The 18,548-nt window shown below is 45.2% G+C and overlaps 1 protein-coding gene across 6 annotated transcripts in view; it reads left to right on the top strand.

Annotated features, from left to right (window-relative positions):
• POSTN (periostin) overlaps positions 1-17,823 on the top strand; it is a 43,229-nt gene extending 25,406 nt beyond the window's left edge. The window contains exons 13-24 of one of the 6 annotated variants that reach the window (XM_029047973.2): positions 588-718; positions 1,598-1,700; positions 2,202-2,269; positions 3,152-3,197; positions 4,680-4,760; positions 7,688-7,780; positions 8,689-8,778; positions 9,467-9,547; positions 9,921-10,004; positions 14,235-14,321; positions 14,826-14,867; positions 16,843-17,823. In XM_029047973.2, coding sequence (XP_028903806.1) covers positions 588-718; positions 1,598-1,700; positions 2,202-2,269; positions 3,152-3,197; positions 4,680-4,760; positions 7,688-7,780; positions 8,689-8,778; positions 9,467-9,547; positions 9,921-10,004; positions 14,235-14,321; positions 14,826-14,867; positions 16,843-16,877 — 941 coding nt within the window. In that variant the 3' untranslated portion in view covers positions 16,878-17,823. The remainder of the gene's footprint in view (positions 1-587; positions 719-1,597; positions 1,701-2,201; positions 2,270-3,151; positions 3,198-4,679; positions 4,761-7,687; positions 7,781-8,688; positions 8,779-9,466; positions 9,548-9,920; positions 10,005-14,234; positions 14,322-14,825; positions 14,868-16,842) is intronic. The other 5 variants (XM_029047974.2, XM_029047975.2, XM_029047977.2 and 2 more) reach the window with 5 other exon arrangements.
• Positions 17,824-18,548: the final 725 nt, after the last annotated feature.

Raw genomic sequence — 18,548 nt, 5'->3', positions numbered from 1 at the left:
TTTGTATATATTATTTATTACTCTATGTATTTTGCTAATAAGGTGTATATCTCCTTGATTCTATTTATTTGGATGAGGTTGTCTTGTTTTTGTTTCATTCTGTTTTGCTTCGCCGTCCGTCCCCCCCCGTTCAGACTGTGAGCCCGTCACTGGGCAGGGATCGTCTCTATCTGCTGCCGGATTGTCCATTCCAAGCGCTTGGTACAGTGCTCTGCACAGAGTAAGCGCTCAATAAATACTATTGAATGAATGAATGAACGAAGTGCTTAACAAGCACTACAGTTATTACTATGAACATTATCATCATCATCATCTGGGGACTGGACACTGGCCCACTATCAAACGAGCACGAAAGTGTCGGCTCGGCAGACACAGTGCATTCGGTGAAGGTCTCACATTTCTGTTGGACGTCCAAGTTCAGTGAAGCAGTGAGAATGATAATAGTAACCATATGAAGAAGAAAACGCATCTGTTGAATTTCAAGATTCGAGCATTCGTCTTGTTTGGACAGTAATCCTTGCCATGTTGACAGGGGAAGATAGGCTAGGGAATGCCATTCCATAAACTTCTATTCCGCTTTGTTTCAGGGGACAAAAATGCTCTCCAGAACATCATTCTTTACCACCTGACTCCAGGAGTATTCATTGGGAAGGGTTTTGAGCCCGGTGTCACCAACGTCCTCAAGACCACCCAAGGCAGCAAAATCTACGTCAAAGGTGTAAGTACTTGGGACTCACCTACATGAATACGCTCGGAATACAATCAAATTGGGTCAAGGCTGGAGGCTTACCTTACCCGAGGCAATCTAATGAGGGGTTGAAGATTAAGTCCCCGATTTCTACCTGTGGCTGGCCACGCTACGAGTCAACCGACGACAGGGGGGTTTGGAATTGCTATTCAAAGCCATTCTGCATGGAAGACTTGGGAGAATGGCAGGTTGTATCCATTAAGACAGAGTAGCTTCGCCAGGAGACGGACGTACGTCATACATAAATCCTTAACGTCAATATTTTTTTTTTCAAAATGTTTCATTTGGATGTTTGCTTCTTGAGATAAGCCCGGTCTAGTCCAAATATTCATTAATAAATACTAAATGAAGGTTCGTTTTCTTATTTTCTAAGTTCCCATGAATTCTATTCTTCTTCACAGACACTTCTGTTGGAAATAACCGGTTGCTCGAAATCCTCAATTAACTGGCCCGACACAGTCAAATTAACTGGCCCAAAAATCAACCCGATTGTGAGCTGCCAACCTGGGGTCTTGATGACTCTACGCTCCTCTTTCCTCTCTCACCAACTTTTCAGAATTCTAAATAAATGGCCGGATGGGAAGATCCTAGGATTGACAGTCAGGAGACCAGAATTCTAGTCACTTAATCCTCTTTGCGCCTCAGTTTCCTAAACTTCAAACTGGGGATTAAATACCTGCCGTCCCTCTCTCAGACTGTGAACTCAGGCAGGAAAGAGATCGCTTCTGCCTTCTATCCACCCCAGCACTTAACACAGTGCTTGGCTGATAGTAATGCTTAAACAACAGGGTCACTATTACCTATATTTCTCTGAGGTCTCATTTGCTCTTTTGCTTTTCTTTCCCTTAGGTTAATGACACGCTTCTGATAAATGAATTGAAAACTAAGGAATCTGACATCATGACCACAAATGGTGTCATTCATGTTGTAGATAAACTTCTTTATCCAGCAGGTCAGTATTCATTGCACCGATTAATAACTTGGCTGATTGACTAAAAAGCTTTTGACACAAATGTGAGTGGAAATTTCTGTTATCAGAAAATCACACATCTATTCTCTTTTGAATACGTTCCCTTTCAAAATTCACTTTTAGGGCAGTTCTTTCGCTATAGAAGGCTATGCTGCAAACATAACAAATACACTGATCCACGGTACAACTATTCCAAGAGTAGGAAAATTGGGGATTTTTTGGAATTCCTTAAAAATGGGCGTGTGTTTGAAGGGAATTTATAACATACGTGTGCATTATAAGATATAATAGACAAGTTTCCCTCAAACATTTATGATCTTATGACTCAAAGAGTTCTACATAAAAACTAACCATCAATTTTTTTCCAAAATGTTAAATTTGAATGCTTATTTGCTCCTAAGGTAAGCCCATTCTAGTCCAAATATAGAGATTACCTTTCAAATTTTCTGCTAACAACGTTCCTATGATTTCTATTGTTCACAGACACCCCTGTGGGAAATAATCGGCTGCTTGAAATCCTCAATAAATTGATCAAATACATTCAAATTAAGGTAGGTTCCTTGTTTCCAAAATTATTTTCCTCTCAATCAGGTTCATACTGACATGCCTGCATTTGAGTCACTTGAGGGTAAACAAACCTGGCTCAAATACAGGTGACTGAGGCGGTCTCAGGGTTGGGCCACTCCAGGCCTGCACGGACCTCCAACACAACACAGAAGGAAGAATGGATTTGGGCAAATGAAGGCTACGTGCCTCCTCAGGCCAAAAAGAAGGAAGCGTCCCCTGTTGTGAAGAAAGTTTTCTAATCCCGGATCTAGCGAGAAAACAACTCTGTTGTACGTTCCAAGCTCTTAGCACGGTGCACTGCGCTTATTAGGTGCTCGATAACCAATCAACCACTCATTCAATCGTACTTATTGAGCGCTTGCTGTTTGTGGAGCACTGTATTAAGCAATTAAAAGAGTACAGTGTAAATACTTCTACAACGGTAGGTGGGAAAAGAATTGATGCAGCTGGATATTTCACCTCAAAATACTGTACCCCAAGAGCAGAGCGAAGCCTTCGAGACCGGATTCTAACCTTGAGTTCAACAGGCTCGCTCAAGCGCACTCCATGCCCCCTCATGCCTGACAAGGACAAGACAGTGTGAACGGCACTGAGGAAACCACCTTCCCACAATCAAATCCCCCACGTAGGTTAAGTCGCAGGACTGAAATTCATCCGATGGATGCTCCCGACAGGAGCCGCCGTCGTAATGATTTAGGCCCATTGTGGCCTGGAAGGCATGGGATGCTTCCCAGCCTTGGGATTGGGTGATAAAAAAAAAAAAATGAGGAAAAGCGTTTCCCCAGGCTGAGCTGAGCTTAAACAATAATATGGCTAGGAAAAGATGCTACGCTTCTCGGTAAAATCTGAATGTTGTTCATTTTCAGTTTGTGCATGGCAGCAACTTCAAAGAAATTCCCCTGACTGTTTACAGTAAGTGCCTTACACGTATTTTCAAATGTAACTGGCTATTCATCAGGCTCAAAGGCTTTTCTTTTTGCTCGAAAAAGTAATTCTAAGATATAGATGGACAGGGGCAGATTGGTTTTTTTTCTTATCATGAGACACATTTTACCTTTGTCGTCATTTCCTGTCATGGCAGCTCTTGAGAAAACGAACTTTCCACTGGGCTTTGTGTAGGTGATTATTGCTGAACCATGAATTGGCAATAAGGTGGAGCGCTCTTGAGGGGTTAGGTGATCAATGTGAGAATCGGTAAGATTATCTGGAGGGAAACGGATCTTCCAATATAAGCACAAAACAAGGCAGATTGAGTTCTAAAGGCTCACTCCCAGCTCAAGACCTTCCACACACCAAAATTTGGAGTTGGCCTAAGCCAGTTTGTTCCTAATGATAATGAGTTCGTGGTTTTAAAGACTTAATGACTACGGTGGCCATCTGTCGGGTTTTACAACGGACAATCTGGTTGACCTCTGGAATGGCCCCTGACCAGATGCCTTTGCGTCTGATAGTTTTACATTTTTAAAGGAGACCGGGAGATCTTTGATGGCCACCCAATGTTTGACACAAATGTGGATACAAGCATAGACGATCTGACCCTCTTAGGATAGTTTAATTTGATGGGACTGAGCACAGGAGAGAGACTGGAACTCCCATTTCCCTTTTTAAAGTGCACAGCGTGACGGGAGTCTCAGCTGCATTTGGGGAAGACCCAAGTTGGCTACCACAGAGTCGTCGGTGTTTAGCTCATCGTCAGAGTGGGGCAGGCTTTGATGCGAAAATGGAGGCTGCTTCGTCACTGGGCTGTTAGATTTTTTTGAAAGAAGTTATTTTCATTCTATTACCAAGGGGAGAAAGAGCACCGAAACTGAAATTAGATTGTAATGCCACTGAAAAATGAAAGGCATGTGAGCCTGGGGTTGGAAGTATTGATTATAGCAATCTGCTACTTAGGAAGCCCAGAAGTGGTTGGTCAGACCTTAATTATTCTTTCCCTCTTCTCCTTTTTCCTCCCTTATCACTGTAGGGGGAAATATTTATTTCACCATTTTCCTCTTAGAGCAAGGAAAAGATCTAAAGTGCAATTTAAATCATTCTATTGCATAAGTCTAACTATGTTTATCTTCTGTTGCTATGCAGCCCTTATTTTCAAGGAGTACAAATGAAGGTAAAGAGTTTAGCTGTGCAGTTTTAAATCATGGTTACGGCCCTAACTTCCACTGTCGAACCAACGGGAAATTTAACTCTTCCCCTTAAGACACTGGAATTTAAAGACTTCACTCCTGGATTTCCGAGGATCGTAAATCTCACCTCGTTATGATGATTCGAATCGGATCCCCTGGTCTCCAAAACACACTCAGTAGTACTTCAATATCCTCTAAAGACCTTTCCTAGAGGACATCTGTGCTCTTTTTAATGTAAATATCTTTCGTGTTCCACTTTCTGTACTTTCAGCCACTAAAATTATTACCAAAGTTGTGGAACCAAAAATTAAAGTGATTGAAGGCAGTCTTCAGCCTATTATCAAAAATGAAGGTAAAAATCAATCCATTATAAATGGGTCCTTTTCATTTGGAAAAAAATCCATATAATGGACTGATTTATGTGAATGTGACTACATTCTATGACACTAACAAGCTGAGATCTTGAATGCCATGGCATGTTTTTGCGACTGCAAAAAAAAAAAAAAAAAAAAAATCAAACACCTGCTATGTAGTTCCGTAGATCACTTATCCCTTATTCCTTCAGTACATTTGCTTATGCTTATTTCCTTGGTTCAGTGATACAAACAGAGTGACCATTGTCTCGGCACTGCTATCAAAGCAATTCAGTAATTCGCGCAACCCTCTGCTTTGTAATCCCTGAGACCTCCTCACTTGTCAGCAACCAGTGAGGCACCAAACGCCTCGACTGCAGTTTCTTGACCCTCCCGGCTCTGCCGTCTGCTCGGGAGAACTGGTTCCAGAATCACCAGCTTCTTTATGGGGGCCACTAAGCCCCATCACTAGGACTGAGAGAAGGCAGAGGATGCCGGATAGCTTGGGCTTTAGTCGACTTTGAATTCTCAAGGTCACAACTTAGAACGACGAAGTCACAGCCAGGTAGAACTGGAGCCACCGTCCCCGAAAGAGAGCTTCAGACTGCTCTTTGATCTCTGGTTCAATATCCCCTCTCCCTATCAGCCTTCCCCCTCCAATTTCTACCATTCATCTGGCTAACTGTATAGGAAGCCTCCACTTTCCCTTCTCTCCCTCCCAACTCCCAATCCTTTCTGTTTCTCTTGATGCTTGACACAATCTACAGTTAATTCTCGGAAGAAAATGAGAAATAGCCGGTTAGTTTCACAAGAATGATACTTGCGGTGATTCTGTCTTCGGAAAAATCGGAGAAATGAGGGGCTCTGGTGCAAAAGTTCATCCTCAGAAACCTCTAGGAGATTCCGAAGAAATATTTTGATTTTTGGTGAAAAATGACTTGGGCAAAACTTGATTTTTGCACATTTGTTGCTTCTTATAGTGTAGAGACATCAGGTTTTTCTGCTATTTAATATGTTTTCTAGATTCTGAGTCATTCATTTATAGCTTTATCTCCAAGAATCACATTTTCTGCCTTTAAGTCCTGACCTCTCTCTTTTTACCCTCACAATTGTGTCTTAAGTCTCAAATATGGGGGATGCCCCTCTCCCCCAACCATGTGTGGACCCACCTTAGAGGTGTCAATGAAGGAAAATGATCAAGGGGCCCAATACCTCCCTGTATCTCTTGACAAATTAGGCCCTTCAATCTTAACTGCCACTGTTCCTAACCTTAGGATGGAAATAGCAAAATGTATATTTGCTGCTAGCGAAAGCCATGAAAACATGCATATATGTATGCATCGTCCTCCGTTTAGAATAAATGGAATTGCTAGCAAACGAAAGACTGCATGTATGCGAACGTGCATTTATTCATGCAAGCAGGAATTTTCCAGCCTTCCAAAACCGCTTTAGGCTTAGAGAGAAAAGGCGCAAGGCAACTATTCCTGAACATCCCGTTTACTGAACATAAGGGCATCCTGTGATTGAATGAAGAATGTCCTTCTTCGGGGTCTTAAAAATCATACATGCTGTCTTTCATTTACTAGCAGTTCCATTTATCCTCAACGGAGGAAGATGGGCTAGATGATTCAGTCATGAAATTCACTAAGTGCTAAGCCCTGGGATAGATATAGGCTAATCCTATCAGACAGTCTCACAGCCTAACGTGGGGGGAGAGCAAGCATCTTATCCCCATTTAACAGACAAGGCAACTGAGGTACAGAGAAGTGACTTGCCCAAGGTCACACAGCAAGCTAAGTAACAGAGCTGGGACTGGAACCCAGGTCTCTAGATTTCCAGATCTACGCTATTTCCACTAGCCTTCTTCATTATTTCCAAAATTTTTATGACATACTTCGGTGTTTTTGCTCCTCACTAATTGGACCTTCATAGAGTTCCAGACTCAGAGTTCTGGGCAACGGTTTACAACGATTTCTGGAAAAACTAAATTATAATTCGAAAGATATCTTACCGTATCTTTTGTCAATTTTATTTAACTGTTGCCAGATAAGACAGTATGAGTTAAATGTACTGAAAATTCTCTCTATCTTTTCTCTGGGGGAGTTCTAATTCAATCAGTATTATAATCTATTTTCTAACATTTAAAATGTTTTGTTCTGAAAGCAAAACATTTTACAAGGAGATAATATATAATGCTTGGAGGGCTTCTATGTAATTGTAAAGAGCTTAAAAACTGTTCATTCGTTCATCTACGCACCATTCGGATTAAGTTGGTAAGTACTGTTTTACCCTTTTTATGGATGAGGAAACAAGTTGACCCGTAGGGTGAAGTCAGGTTGGCTGAAATAGTTTTTGTTAAAATGTTAAAATGTAATTCAACCAATTAATAGACTCTTTTGAGGGTCTACTGTGTGCAGAGCACTGTACTAAACCTTGGAAGTGATTAGCAAGCGTGATCCCAGGAGTTTATAAACTGGTGGGGTAGACAGCCACTGAAATCATTTACAGATGCAATGGAGCAAGAAGAGTGGATTCACGCAGCAAGCTGGTAGATTGAAAACCAAAACATTTAAGACCAGAATGGTAATGTTATGTCCTCACTGACTCTGCTTTGCATAAGATTTATTAACTTGCCACTAGATGAACGGAAGCACATGAGACGACAATAGATTAAAACAGTTTCAGCAAAACAATTAAACTGTGAGTCATTTATATAGCCGCCTCCCAGCTTCCAGGTGATGGGACATTCTTAATGCATTTTATCATAAGGGACAGGATGATTTTATAAGGATTCACTATTGAAACCTCTTTATTGAATTTCCTTTTCAAATTAGGTTGTTAGGTGTGTTCTCAGGTAAGGGGGAGGACACAGAAACCAATGTTGTTCGGAACGGGACGATTTTTAGTTCCGCAAATGTTTTTTCAGGGCCTGCAATTACTAAGGTCACTGTGGTCGAAGGGGAGCCAGAGTTCAGTTTGGTTAATGAAGGTGAGAGGATAACTCAAGTGATTCATGGAGGTAAGTCCTTTCGATTGAGAAACGCCTAGTCTCTACTACTGGCTGAATGCCATTACCCAGTTTGGTTGGAGCCTGAATATTTAATCTCCTCTATTTTGGAGAATGTGTACACTGAGCAATTTTGGAGATCACCAAGGAAGAAGGTCCTAGAAACACTTCACTCCTCTATGGGCAACATCTTTGCTCACAAAATTCTACTTGCCCGACTTTACAGCCCTTCGTCAGCCGGGGGGGGGGGGGGGTGTGCCGAGAAACTACGGGGGCTTCTGTATATCCTTTCAAGTTATTCAGAAAAAACTGCATTTCTCGGGCCCTCTTTTCACAAATTTTAATTGCAAATGGAGAAATTATTTCACACGGAGAAATGATCTCCTCAGATGTGAATGCCACTGCAGCGGCTCAAGGACTGAAATTCCATGTTGCAACTTAAAGGTCTTCAGGGGTAGTCTCTTGCACATAATAAGGGCTTAACAAATACCAACATTATCATTATTTACGAGGAATAGGGTGCTCACAAGGGAGGGAAGAATCAGCATCAACTGGCAAGATCTAATCAGCCAATAGCAAAATACGCTCAGGGCGTGGAGAACAGTTAATTTTTCCCAACTGGTGCCGAGAACAGAACTGGCCCTATTTTCTGATCCGACCTAGAATTTGGTTCAATTTTTCCAATTTGTACCTCACTGCGATACCATCTATTTCCGGAATTGCGATTCACATCACCCACCTGCAGTTAAAAATGCAGTCACGCAACAGGGAATTCACCCCTCACCCCCCAAAGCAGTGATTGATTGAAATGTGAATTTATTTCCTCAATGTGGAGGCAGAAGAGTGAACTGAAGTGACAAGTGGTGCTGATTGGCACACTGCCACTATAAGCACTTATAATGTTCCATTCTTCCCACCAGAGCCAATTGTAAAAAAATACACTAAAATAATCGGTGGACGGCCCGTGGGAATAACTGAAACAGAAGTGACAGAAGAGAGAATCGTTAAAGGTAAATTACCTTTCTTTGAAAAGCCTGCTTCTACACTTCCGGTAGGAATTTTTTTTTTTTTTAAAAGGAGACATGCAACTCCACGATAAAGCGCAAAAATGAGCATTTTTAGACTGAAGCTGCAGTGAGATTCAGTGGGAAAATGCATGGGTCTAGTAGTCCAGGGAGCCGGGGACCTGGATTCTAAGCCCAGCTCCGGCGCGGGCCTACTTATAACCTCTTCTTGCAAGACACTTTACTTTTCCATCTAGAAAATGGGGCTACTAACACCTGCCTCTCCCGACCTCACAGAGAGGTTGAGAGGATAAAATAAGGCAGTCGATGGGCAGGTACTTTGGAAAAACAAGAAAGCGCTATGAAAATTCAGGTACTATTATTCCTGAAACAAGCAGTTGGGGAGGAGTGTAACACAGAGGCGACAGAGTTTTAACTTTGTCCGACCGTCTCTGAACTGAAACCCTCCGGATTCACTTTTAGTATTCACCTCGTGGGCTTTATTCCGCTTTGCATGCATCCTCTGATCATTATCCTAATTTGCCGAAATTTCTTTACATGAAACACCTCACGAGATAGGACATTGACAGCCTTGAGTTCCTAACAAAATGCCTTGGTCTGAAAAATCAAGATTCATTCTCCCTCCTTCCCCCCCAAAACACACACTTGCCCTATTTTTCTTTCTTTTCTTTAGGTCCCGAAATAAAGTACACCAGAATTACTGCTGCTGGAACGGCAGAAACCGAAGAAGCCATTCAAAAGTTGCTGGAAGAAGGTGGGTAACCAGGCGCGTCATGCGGTGGATTTTCCTGAGTATCCGGTACATTCCTCAAAGACCCCTTAAAGAGCTAAAGAGTCATCACTCTGCATCACTTCCCTTGGTTAAAGTTCCATACCAACCTAAGCAGACTGGGATGCTCCCGTCCCCCCTCATCCTTCTTTCGCTCTGTTTTTAAAGCTAACGGACTCTATTGTGAGAGAGATTTCTGTCAGTCGCCAGCGTCTGGCACTGGGGAAGGAGACTGCCTGTTGGTCTGGAATTTACCACTGAGCAGGTGTGATTTATTGAGCACGTCGAATGATACGCCTCTGAATTTATCACTGCCTTTTCTAAACCCCATCTCTGCTGTGAACATGTATTCTATCAGAGGTCACCAAGGTCACCAAATTCATTGAAGGGGGTGATACTCATGTGTTTGAAGATGAAGAAATCAAAAGACTCCTGCAGGGAGGTCAGTGACGGGGAGAAAACTAACCCGGGAATAGCAGGTTCTAGCGCCGGAGCGGCTCAAGCTTTTTTTAAAGACTGGCTCGGCCGTGCGGAGGAATCATCCGTTCCCTTCTAAAACGCTCCCAGGCTGCGATGCGGGTTCCGCTGGGACTCCAGGGAGATACGATTGGCTCAATTTAAGACTGTCACCGGCAACGGAAAGGAAAAAATAACGATTCCCACGTTGGTTTCGCTTTGACCGGTCTTTAAAAAATTTCCCCGTACACAGCTAGAGAGCAATGAATATTTGTTCCCTCTGTTGCAAATTCCTGTCGACGCACCGTAAACCGGAGTGAGAACCAATTACGAATTGAGACGTGACGTGCCCAAAAGTTTCAGGCTTCAGATTACAAGAAATAAGTATTCATTGCTCCCAAGTTAACAATTAAAGGCATGTTTCCGAACGCTCTTTAAATGCTTTCAAGTAGCAAAATAAAAGCATTGGTAGTTTTCCCTTCCGAAGCAGCATTCTTCAGAATGGACCATCTGTTACTTCTAACTGTTTGATGAGAATCTGTAGCTGTAGATGTAGCTAGTTTGCGTGTGAAATTAATCACTGTCACAAATAAGGAATGTTTTCTGCTTGTGCATTAAGTCAAACTACCTACCATAGCAACGGAGAAAAACTTTCCAATCCAGAAAATATATATTCGAATGGAAATTATTAGGTGCACACATCGGAACGGGAAGAAGCAATTTTTCTATATTTTTTTAAACTTGATTATCGCTGAAGTAAATCTCTGCCAGAAGAACATAGATTGTTCTTCAGATGAAAACTTCAAGGTAACCCAAAAGATGATTTAGGCATTTGAAATCATATGAATAAGGTATTAAAATCAATTAAAAATGGAAATGAGACATCTGCTCTTCCAAAATGAGCTCTGAAAAATTGCTTCGGCCTTCCCCTTTCTTCTCGGTCTCTGAATTTGGATTTTTTCCTCTTTATGACCCTCAAAATTGTAAAAGGTCTCGTGCACCTCAACGGACCTACTCAACGTAGAGCAGGCTCAAGATAGATTCTCCCCCATGACCACATCTTTCCCTACCAGTAAATTAGGCGCTGAACGGGTCTCATTCATTCCCTTAAGCCCCTGGAGGATCGTTTAACGCTTCACGCTGGCTGCTGGAATTGCAGGGCCTCAGAAATGCACAAAACCAAGAGTTCGGCAACCGTTCATTCGTTCAATCGCATCTATTGAGCGCTTACTATGTGCACAGCACTGTACTAAGCGCTTGGAGCGTACAATGGGGCAACAGATAGAGACGATCCCTGCCCAATAAGGGGCTCACAGTCTATACTAGAAAACCCTGTCATGCCGGGCTAGAAGAGAAAGCCCGGAGAAGGTGAGACGGCGGGTGGTGGGCTTCCTCTGGGTGCCAGGCTACCGGAGGAAACCATCCGCACCGCCACTTCGGGGTCCCGTAGTGTCACAGCTGCAAATCTGAAAAGACCTCTCCCACGCCCCTCACTGCCTGGCTGCCCCGTGGAGGCCGAGGCAGGCAGGAGGAGAGAGCGGCAGGGAAGGTGGGGTCTGGAAAGACCCCCCAACCCAGCCAGAAGAGGCACAGGGACCACCGCCTTGGAAACGGGAACGTCCGTAGCCCAGCGGGCTTCTGGGAATGGCTCACGCCCGGGCTTGGGAGTCAGAGGTCATGGGTTCGAATCCCGGCTCTGCCACTTGGCAGCTGTGTGACTGTGGGTAAGTCACTTCACTTCTATGGGCCTCAGTTCCCTCATCTGTAAAACGGGGATTAAGACTGGGAGCCCCACGTGGGACAACCTGATCACCTTGTATCTCCCCCAGTGCTTAGAACAGTGGTCTGCTCATAGTAAGCGCTCAACAAATACCAACATCATCATTATTATTACCACTGCCCCACGTGTTTCCCAGCGGTGGCCAAGCTCTGCCCCAAATGGTCCCTTCGTGGTCTAAAAAGGGGGCATCCCCCTCAGCGCCTATTTTATCGGGGGGTGGAGACCGGGGGCATGGGGGAGAAGGGCAGCCGCTAGGTCGTGCAACCTCAACGGTGGAATTTCTTTTTCTCCTTGCCATGATAGGGTGTTTCGTAGAATAGTGGCGCTTTAGGCAACGGACCGAACGAGTAGCCGCATCTTCGTGTGTCGCTTAATTCAGTCTTCGCCTCCAGGTCTCTCGCTCCCTCGCCGTTCATCCGGGCCTTTAAAAAGCTTCCAGCCCAGAAGAGGAGACGTCCACCTTGCTCCCCGCATTACTGCTTCCATGGTGGACGGCTTTTCCTCTGGCTCCTTTTTTCCCCGCCCCTCCACGGTTTGGAGGCCCACGAAGACCCTTAACCCCCCAGAATTCTTTTTTTAATAGGAAGTCACCGATCCGCCCGCACCTCCTCAAATGCATGCGGCGGCCAAGTCCGCAAGGGGCGGGATGTGTTTCGGAAAGGATTTCTTCATGGCCGCCCGGGGGAGGGAGGGAGTTAAAAATACATTTAATTCCTCAGGACTCAGTGGGAGACAAAAACCCAAGAAGTTTCAAAGAGTTTCTCTGTTGCTGCCGGAGCCCAGCAGGACCGGAGACCGTGCCCGTAGCCAGAGGCTTGGAGGACACTTAAGGGGGCAGGAACCTGCCATACCAAACCTCTTCTGACATTGAGGCTTTGGGCGCGTGACACTCCGGGGACCCTCAGACCCCCCAAATCCCAAGGGGAGAGTTTCCTCCTCTTCTAGCGGCTCCTAATTTTTCTTCCTCTCTTCCTTTTGAGGGTGAGGGGAGGCGCTCCGTCGGCAAAATGATTTCTGGAGAAATATCCCTCTAGTCCCACCTCAAAGCCCACCCTGAGTGCCCTGATTTGAGCACCTGAGTCTGACTGGCAGATAAAAACAGTCCTGAGTGCCCACGGGGTGTAATGCACCTGGGAAAACACGACAGAAAGAAAGAGTTCTAACCCCGCCTCCCTCACTTGTCTGCTGTGTGACACTGGGCAAGTCACTGGACTCCTCTGTGCCTCAGTTACCTTATCTGTAAAATGGGGATTAGGACCGTGAGCTCCCCGTGGGACACGGACTGCGTCCACCTTGATTACTCTGTATCTACCACAGTACTTAGAACAGGGTCGGCATGTAGTAAGCGGGGGAAAAAAAGAGTTACACTTCCTGCCCCCGAGGCGCTTATACTCAAATGTATAGCATTTTGGGGTTCCTGCTCCAAGCTCTGTCTCCCCACAACCTCGCTGCCAGCGTGGATATCCCAGGTCACTGCCAGAGACCGGGCGGATCGACAGCTAGACAAAGAGCCTGTAACATTCTGCGGGTGAGGAATGGGATCGCCAACTCTGATGGACTGTACTTTCCCGAACGCGTGGTACAGTGCTCTGCACACTGTCAGCGCTCAATACATACCATCGATGGTGATTCTGGATTGCAACGGCCAAGCTGTGAAGTCCTGGGTCAAATGGGACCTTGCAGGAGCACAGCCTCATAGGCCAAAGATCTACCCAGGTTCAACTCGGCTCACAGTCGGTCCAGAAATATTGTGATAAAACCAACAGCCGGTCAGTTTCCTTCGATCGGGCCGAAAATGAAGTTGGAAACTTTCGTTCCATCAGGGAACAAACGATTAAAGGATTTTTTTTTTATCGCGCTTGCTAAGCACTTACTGTGTGCCAGGTACCGTTCTAAGCCCCGGGGTAGATACAAGGTAATCAGGTTGGATGCCCTGTCCCTCATGGCACTCTCAGTCTTAACGCCCATTTTACAAACGAGGGAACTGAGGCACAGAGTGAAGTAAAGGGACTTGTGCAAGGTCACACAGCAGACATTTGGCAGAGCCAGGACTCGAACCCAGGTCCCGTTGACTCCCAGCCCACGCTCTACCCATCTGGTCAGGTTGTTTCTCTGATTCTGTGGGGAGGAAACGAGGGTGCAGTTGCCCCTCAAAGACCCAGCCGCTATTCCACCAGTACAGGTCGCTGGCGACACCATTTAAACCAAGAAGACCACATTGTTTGAATCCCAGTGGAAACCCTACCACTGGGTCATCGCTCGTTTCGTAAGCCTAGTCCTGCACACCCAGGTCCCACAGAACTATCCAAACCCGACCCAAGGCTTTAGGGGGATGGAACGACACGTCCCCGGTTCCCAACCCGAAAGAAGATGCCCTCCTTTCCCTTGACGATAAATGGTACAACTGTCCTCATCTGTTTTTAATGCTTATCTTAGCTGGAACTGAGTACACCAAGGTTACTAAAGTAATTGAGGGAGAACCACAGATTGTCGAGAGAGAAATCAAGAAAGTCCTTCTGGAAGGTTAGTTTGCCTGCCTGTGTGTATCAGCTCTGGGGTCACCTTCACGTGAAGCAGTGATCTCGGGCAGGGTTTTACGTTATCTGTTGGCCTCCGCTGCATATAAGAACTCTGTCAAGAAGAAAGGTTTAACCCATGAACCAAAAATAGACTGTGAATGGGATTAGCTACTAATATTGCCAGCGAATGACTGGGATGATGTCTGCATTACAGAGATCTTCCACTTTGGTCTAGCACTCTAAGCTTCACTTCTGGAAAATTCGGTTTTCCGAATACTGTTTGGGTTTTAATTACCATTCACTGAACGATGATAATCATACGTTCCGTTCCTGTTGAAGGTCTGACCAGACTCACTACTTGAATGAATGGAAGTATTGGGATTTTTAAATAACGAGACTGTAAAATGATAGCGACGTTCAATTCCATACCGGTGATAACTAATCTGAATGGCGTTCTTTATCATTTGAAACTTATGAATGTTCTCTAATTGTAACATATTCATTTCAGACCAACCGGTAAAGAAAGTACAAGCCAACAAAAGGATACCAGGTACAATTCCCTGAATACACTGAGATCATCTGTCGAGTCCCCCCAAAGGCACAACACTGTGTTAAACGCTACAGGGGGTATAACCAAGTTAGGAGGCCTGATCCCTGTCCTCAAAGAGCGTATGTACAACTATGATATCTTTAGGATTGTCAGGTTACGATTATGGAGAGAATAATTTTTCAAGATGGAGTTTCTTCAGATTCCATCTGAAAAGAGAATTACGTTCTGCATTATTTGAGAAACAAATTTCGGGGGAGACAAGCAATAAGCCGGGCGGCCACATTCGACCTTGGCTTTAATCTGCATTTCACGGCCCATTTGAATGAGAAAAAGAACGGCTTGATTTAACACGGTGACGGCAGGCGAAGTAGATTCTTGAAGCAGCTCTGCTGAAATCTTTCGGGGACGTTATGTGGCATGAATAAAAACTGCTGCGTTGGTCATACTGTCACAAGTGATGTGAGCGCCTTAAATGATGATGATTCTAGGATTCAAATGCCTGGGGGATTCCCGTATGAATAGCCGCACTGTCAGATGATCACGTAATTAAGACTGTTGCTATCACTAATCCGAAATTGTTTAGTTGGGAGTTAAAATATACGGGTAATAGATGAAACCTTCCTAGATTAACCCTATCCGACTCCAGTCACTGCAACTCCTCCAGCTAGGCCTCATAAAAATTGACAGATGCATATTCTCCAGCTTCTCTTCAGACCCGACGGGGCAGACGCTAATCTTTCAAAAGGGAACAAGATTTGAGATCCTTGTGAAATCTGCTCACCCGAAGTCGTCAGCAAATGCAAAGTCTTATAACCAACATGCGTATGATTCAATATAATGACACATCGCCTACATGTAGATTTTGACACCCCACTGAAAATTAAGCATCTAAAATTAAATAATCCCCCGAAATCAAATCTTCCAATTGGCCGAAATTCCTGAGAATGTTGGTTAGCCACTGGCCGTTGACTTTTCCACGCTACTGACGTTCTAACTGGTCTCATCTCCATTTATGGCCTCCTTCAGAATTTTCATTTTTAGAGAATTTGATTTTGGCTTGTTTTGATTTAAGTGAGACCGGTAACCAACGCACCGCGCCGTTAAATGCCCTGCTGTCGATCCGGCGGGAAGAGCGCTGCCCTGGGAATCAGGAGACGTGGGTTTAATCTCGGTTCCGCCGGTAGCCGGCTGACACGGACGAGGGCCGCCCGAGCACTTGGCTCGGCACCTCGCCCGCCTACTCACGCGTGGCAGTCCGTGCCCCGGCGGGGACACGCCGGGTGGGGACGAGAAAGTGCACACGACGCAGTGGGAGCCACTAGCGATCCCACCGATTGCGCCACAGAGATTTGAGATCCTCAAGCCCGAGGCTGGGGCTTATCCACAATAATAATAATGGTAACTGTGGTACCTGTTAAGTGCTTACTAGTTGCCAAGCACTGTTCTTAGCACCGGGGTGGATACAAGGTGATCAGGTTGGACGCGGTCCCTGTCCCACAGGGGGCTCAACGGTCTTAACCCTCATTTTACAGATGAGGGAACTGAGGCACTGAGAAGTGACTAGCCCGACGTCACAGAGAAGACTGGGAGCCCGAGATGGGACAGGGATCGCGTCCAACCTGATTTGCTTGTATTCCCCCACCCAGCGCTCAGTACGGTGCCTGGAACACAGTAAGCACTTAAATGCCACAGTTACCATGTCACGTAGCAGATGCGGGATCGGAACCCGTGTCCCGCTGACTCCCAGGCCCACGCTCTTCCCCCTAGACCACGCTGCTTGCCGACGGTAAGCGCGGTCAGCTATTCCATCATGGCGCAGTCAGCTATTCCTCTTACAGTCACTTCAGTTTAGTGTTCACTTCTCCATAGGCATTTTATCTCCTCTGAATAATGAATCAAACTGATGGGGTGATCTATCCATCTCCAGACCTGTCGGTGGGGTATGAACGAGCCACTCTCTATTCGTTTCCAACAGGTTCAAGGAGGAGAACAAGGCTAGTCCGCCACTAAGGGTGCTCCGCACGACAGACGTCACTCGGCTATAAATCGACGGCCTAATCACCGAGGGGAAAAGAAGTTGAGAAAGCAGCTGTGCTTTTTGGAACCTATGAGCCCACAGACAATAGGCAGGGAATCATTCAGAATGTAAATTTTATTATTCCTTGTAAATGAGAAATATAAATGAAATTAGATTTTGTTTTAAGAAGTAGCTGGATAAGCTGATGTTGGGATGGATAGTGACGGGAGAAAATGAGCTATAGAAACACTTGACACTTCTGATTCATCAGAGGCCTTTTCCTCTAGGCCTTATCATAATCTCTTGCCATTTCCATTACTCTGTGTAAATTCCTCAGTAGAGCGCCATCGTCTTGCTCTCTCGGTTTCTGGCAACCCAGAACCTAGTCAACTCCGGCAGGAGATTCTCCTCAAGTTCACCAGTCGCGAGATGGCGTCGCCTGTCATTTCGGACTGCGGTCGCAGTGCAAGTTGACGCGTAGCTTCTAAACCAAAGATAAATCTCAGAACCCAGATGGGTGAGCCTTTCTGGGAAGTTTGAGCCTTGGATTATACACAAGGGATTACCTAAAATGCATGCAAGCAGTTATCTCTGCATGGACGATAAAAGTTACCAAAATGGGTGCTCGGTATTAAAGCTTTTCTATTAAGTAATAATAATAATGCTTCGCTCATTTCTGGTACTAATGAGGGTTTGTTTGTAAATTATGTCATTTTTAGACCTCTGACGTTGTACTCGTGAAATGTCTGCCATTTGCTTCTTGCAACTTTAAAAAAAAAAAAAATCTCAAAGGTTGCAATCCAACCCTTAGTGCAATAGGGAAAGGGTAGCTTCAGAGTGCCTTCGTTCTGAAGACAAGAGGTTTAAGTTGACAGGTGGTCTGGGGACACGTCTTGTACTTGTTTCGAAACAGATATTCATTAAAGGGAATTGGCTGAATTTTGTGTTCTTTGCATTCATCCATCAGTGATGGGAATAAAGGCGAAAGTATTGTCGAATGATACCCTAGGACACTTCGTCCAGTGCAGGCTTCCCTTCTGGGAAACTGAGGGGAGGTCCCTAGATCTCGCAGACCAAGCTCGCTTTAACAGCGTGTGCCTGGAGATTTCATTTTGGCCGGCCGCGGACAGCCGACCCTCCTCCGCTTCCAGAAGCGGCTCCCTCTCCGGGCTCCCGTGAAATCCCTTTCCCCGTCTCTCCCCTCGAATCGGTTCCCTCCCGTAGTCACCTTCCCACGTCTCGATCTCCTACACGCCCCCATCTCCCAGTCAAGGCGGCCGTGTTGGTGGATATCTCTGAATCTGTGAGATTTCCAGCTCATTCCTCTCCCCGGCTTGGGTTGGTGATCTAGCCGCGCCCAGGGCTTCAGAGCTTAGCCTTGGGTTGGACGTTGGGAAGAGTAACAGCTCTGATTGAGCCTCCTCTGGGTGCGGTACACACTTCTAAGCAGTTGGGAAAGTACAACAGAAACATAAAGCTAGTGCCCTGCCCATAAGGAATATATGTTTGACTGGGGAGGACTATATACGAGAATAACCGGAGTAAATAATCGATAGACGCATATACACGTACGGTCGATTATTTAGCGTGGATACACTCCCTCTCCCCGCCTCCACACACAAGCACATATATAGAAAAGAAACCAAAATAGATAAGTGAGTGCT

This window comes from Ornithorhynchus anatinus, chromosome 20 (assembly GCF_004115215.2).
Source record: "Ornithorhynchus anatinus isolate Pmale09 chromosome 20, mOrnAna1.pri.v4, whole genome shotgun sequence".
NCBI classification, from domain to species: Eukaryota; Metazoa; Chordata; class Mammalia; order Monotremata; family Ornithorhynchidae; genus Ornithorhynchus; species Ornithorhynchus anatinus.
The sequence above is the reverse complement of the archived record's forward strand: the minus strand, read 5'-3'. Positions and strand labels throughout refer to the sequence as shown.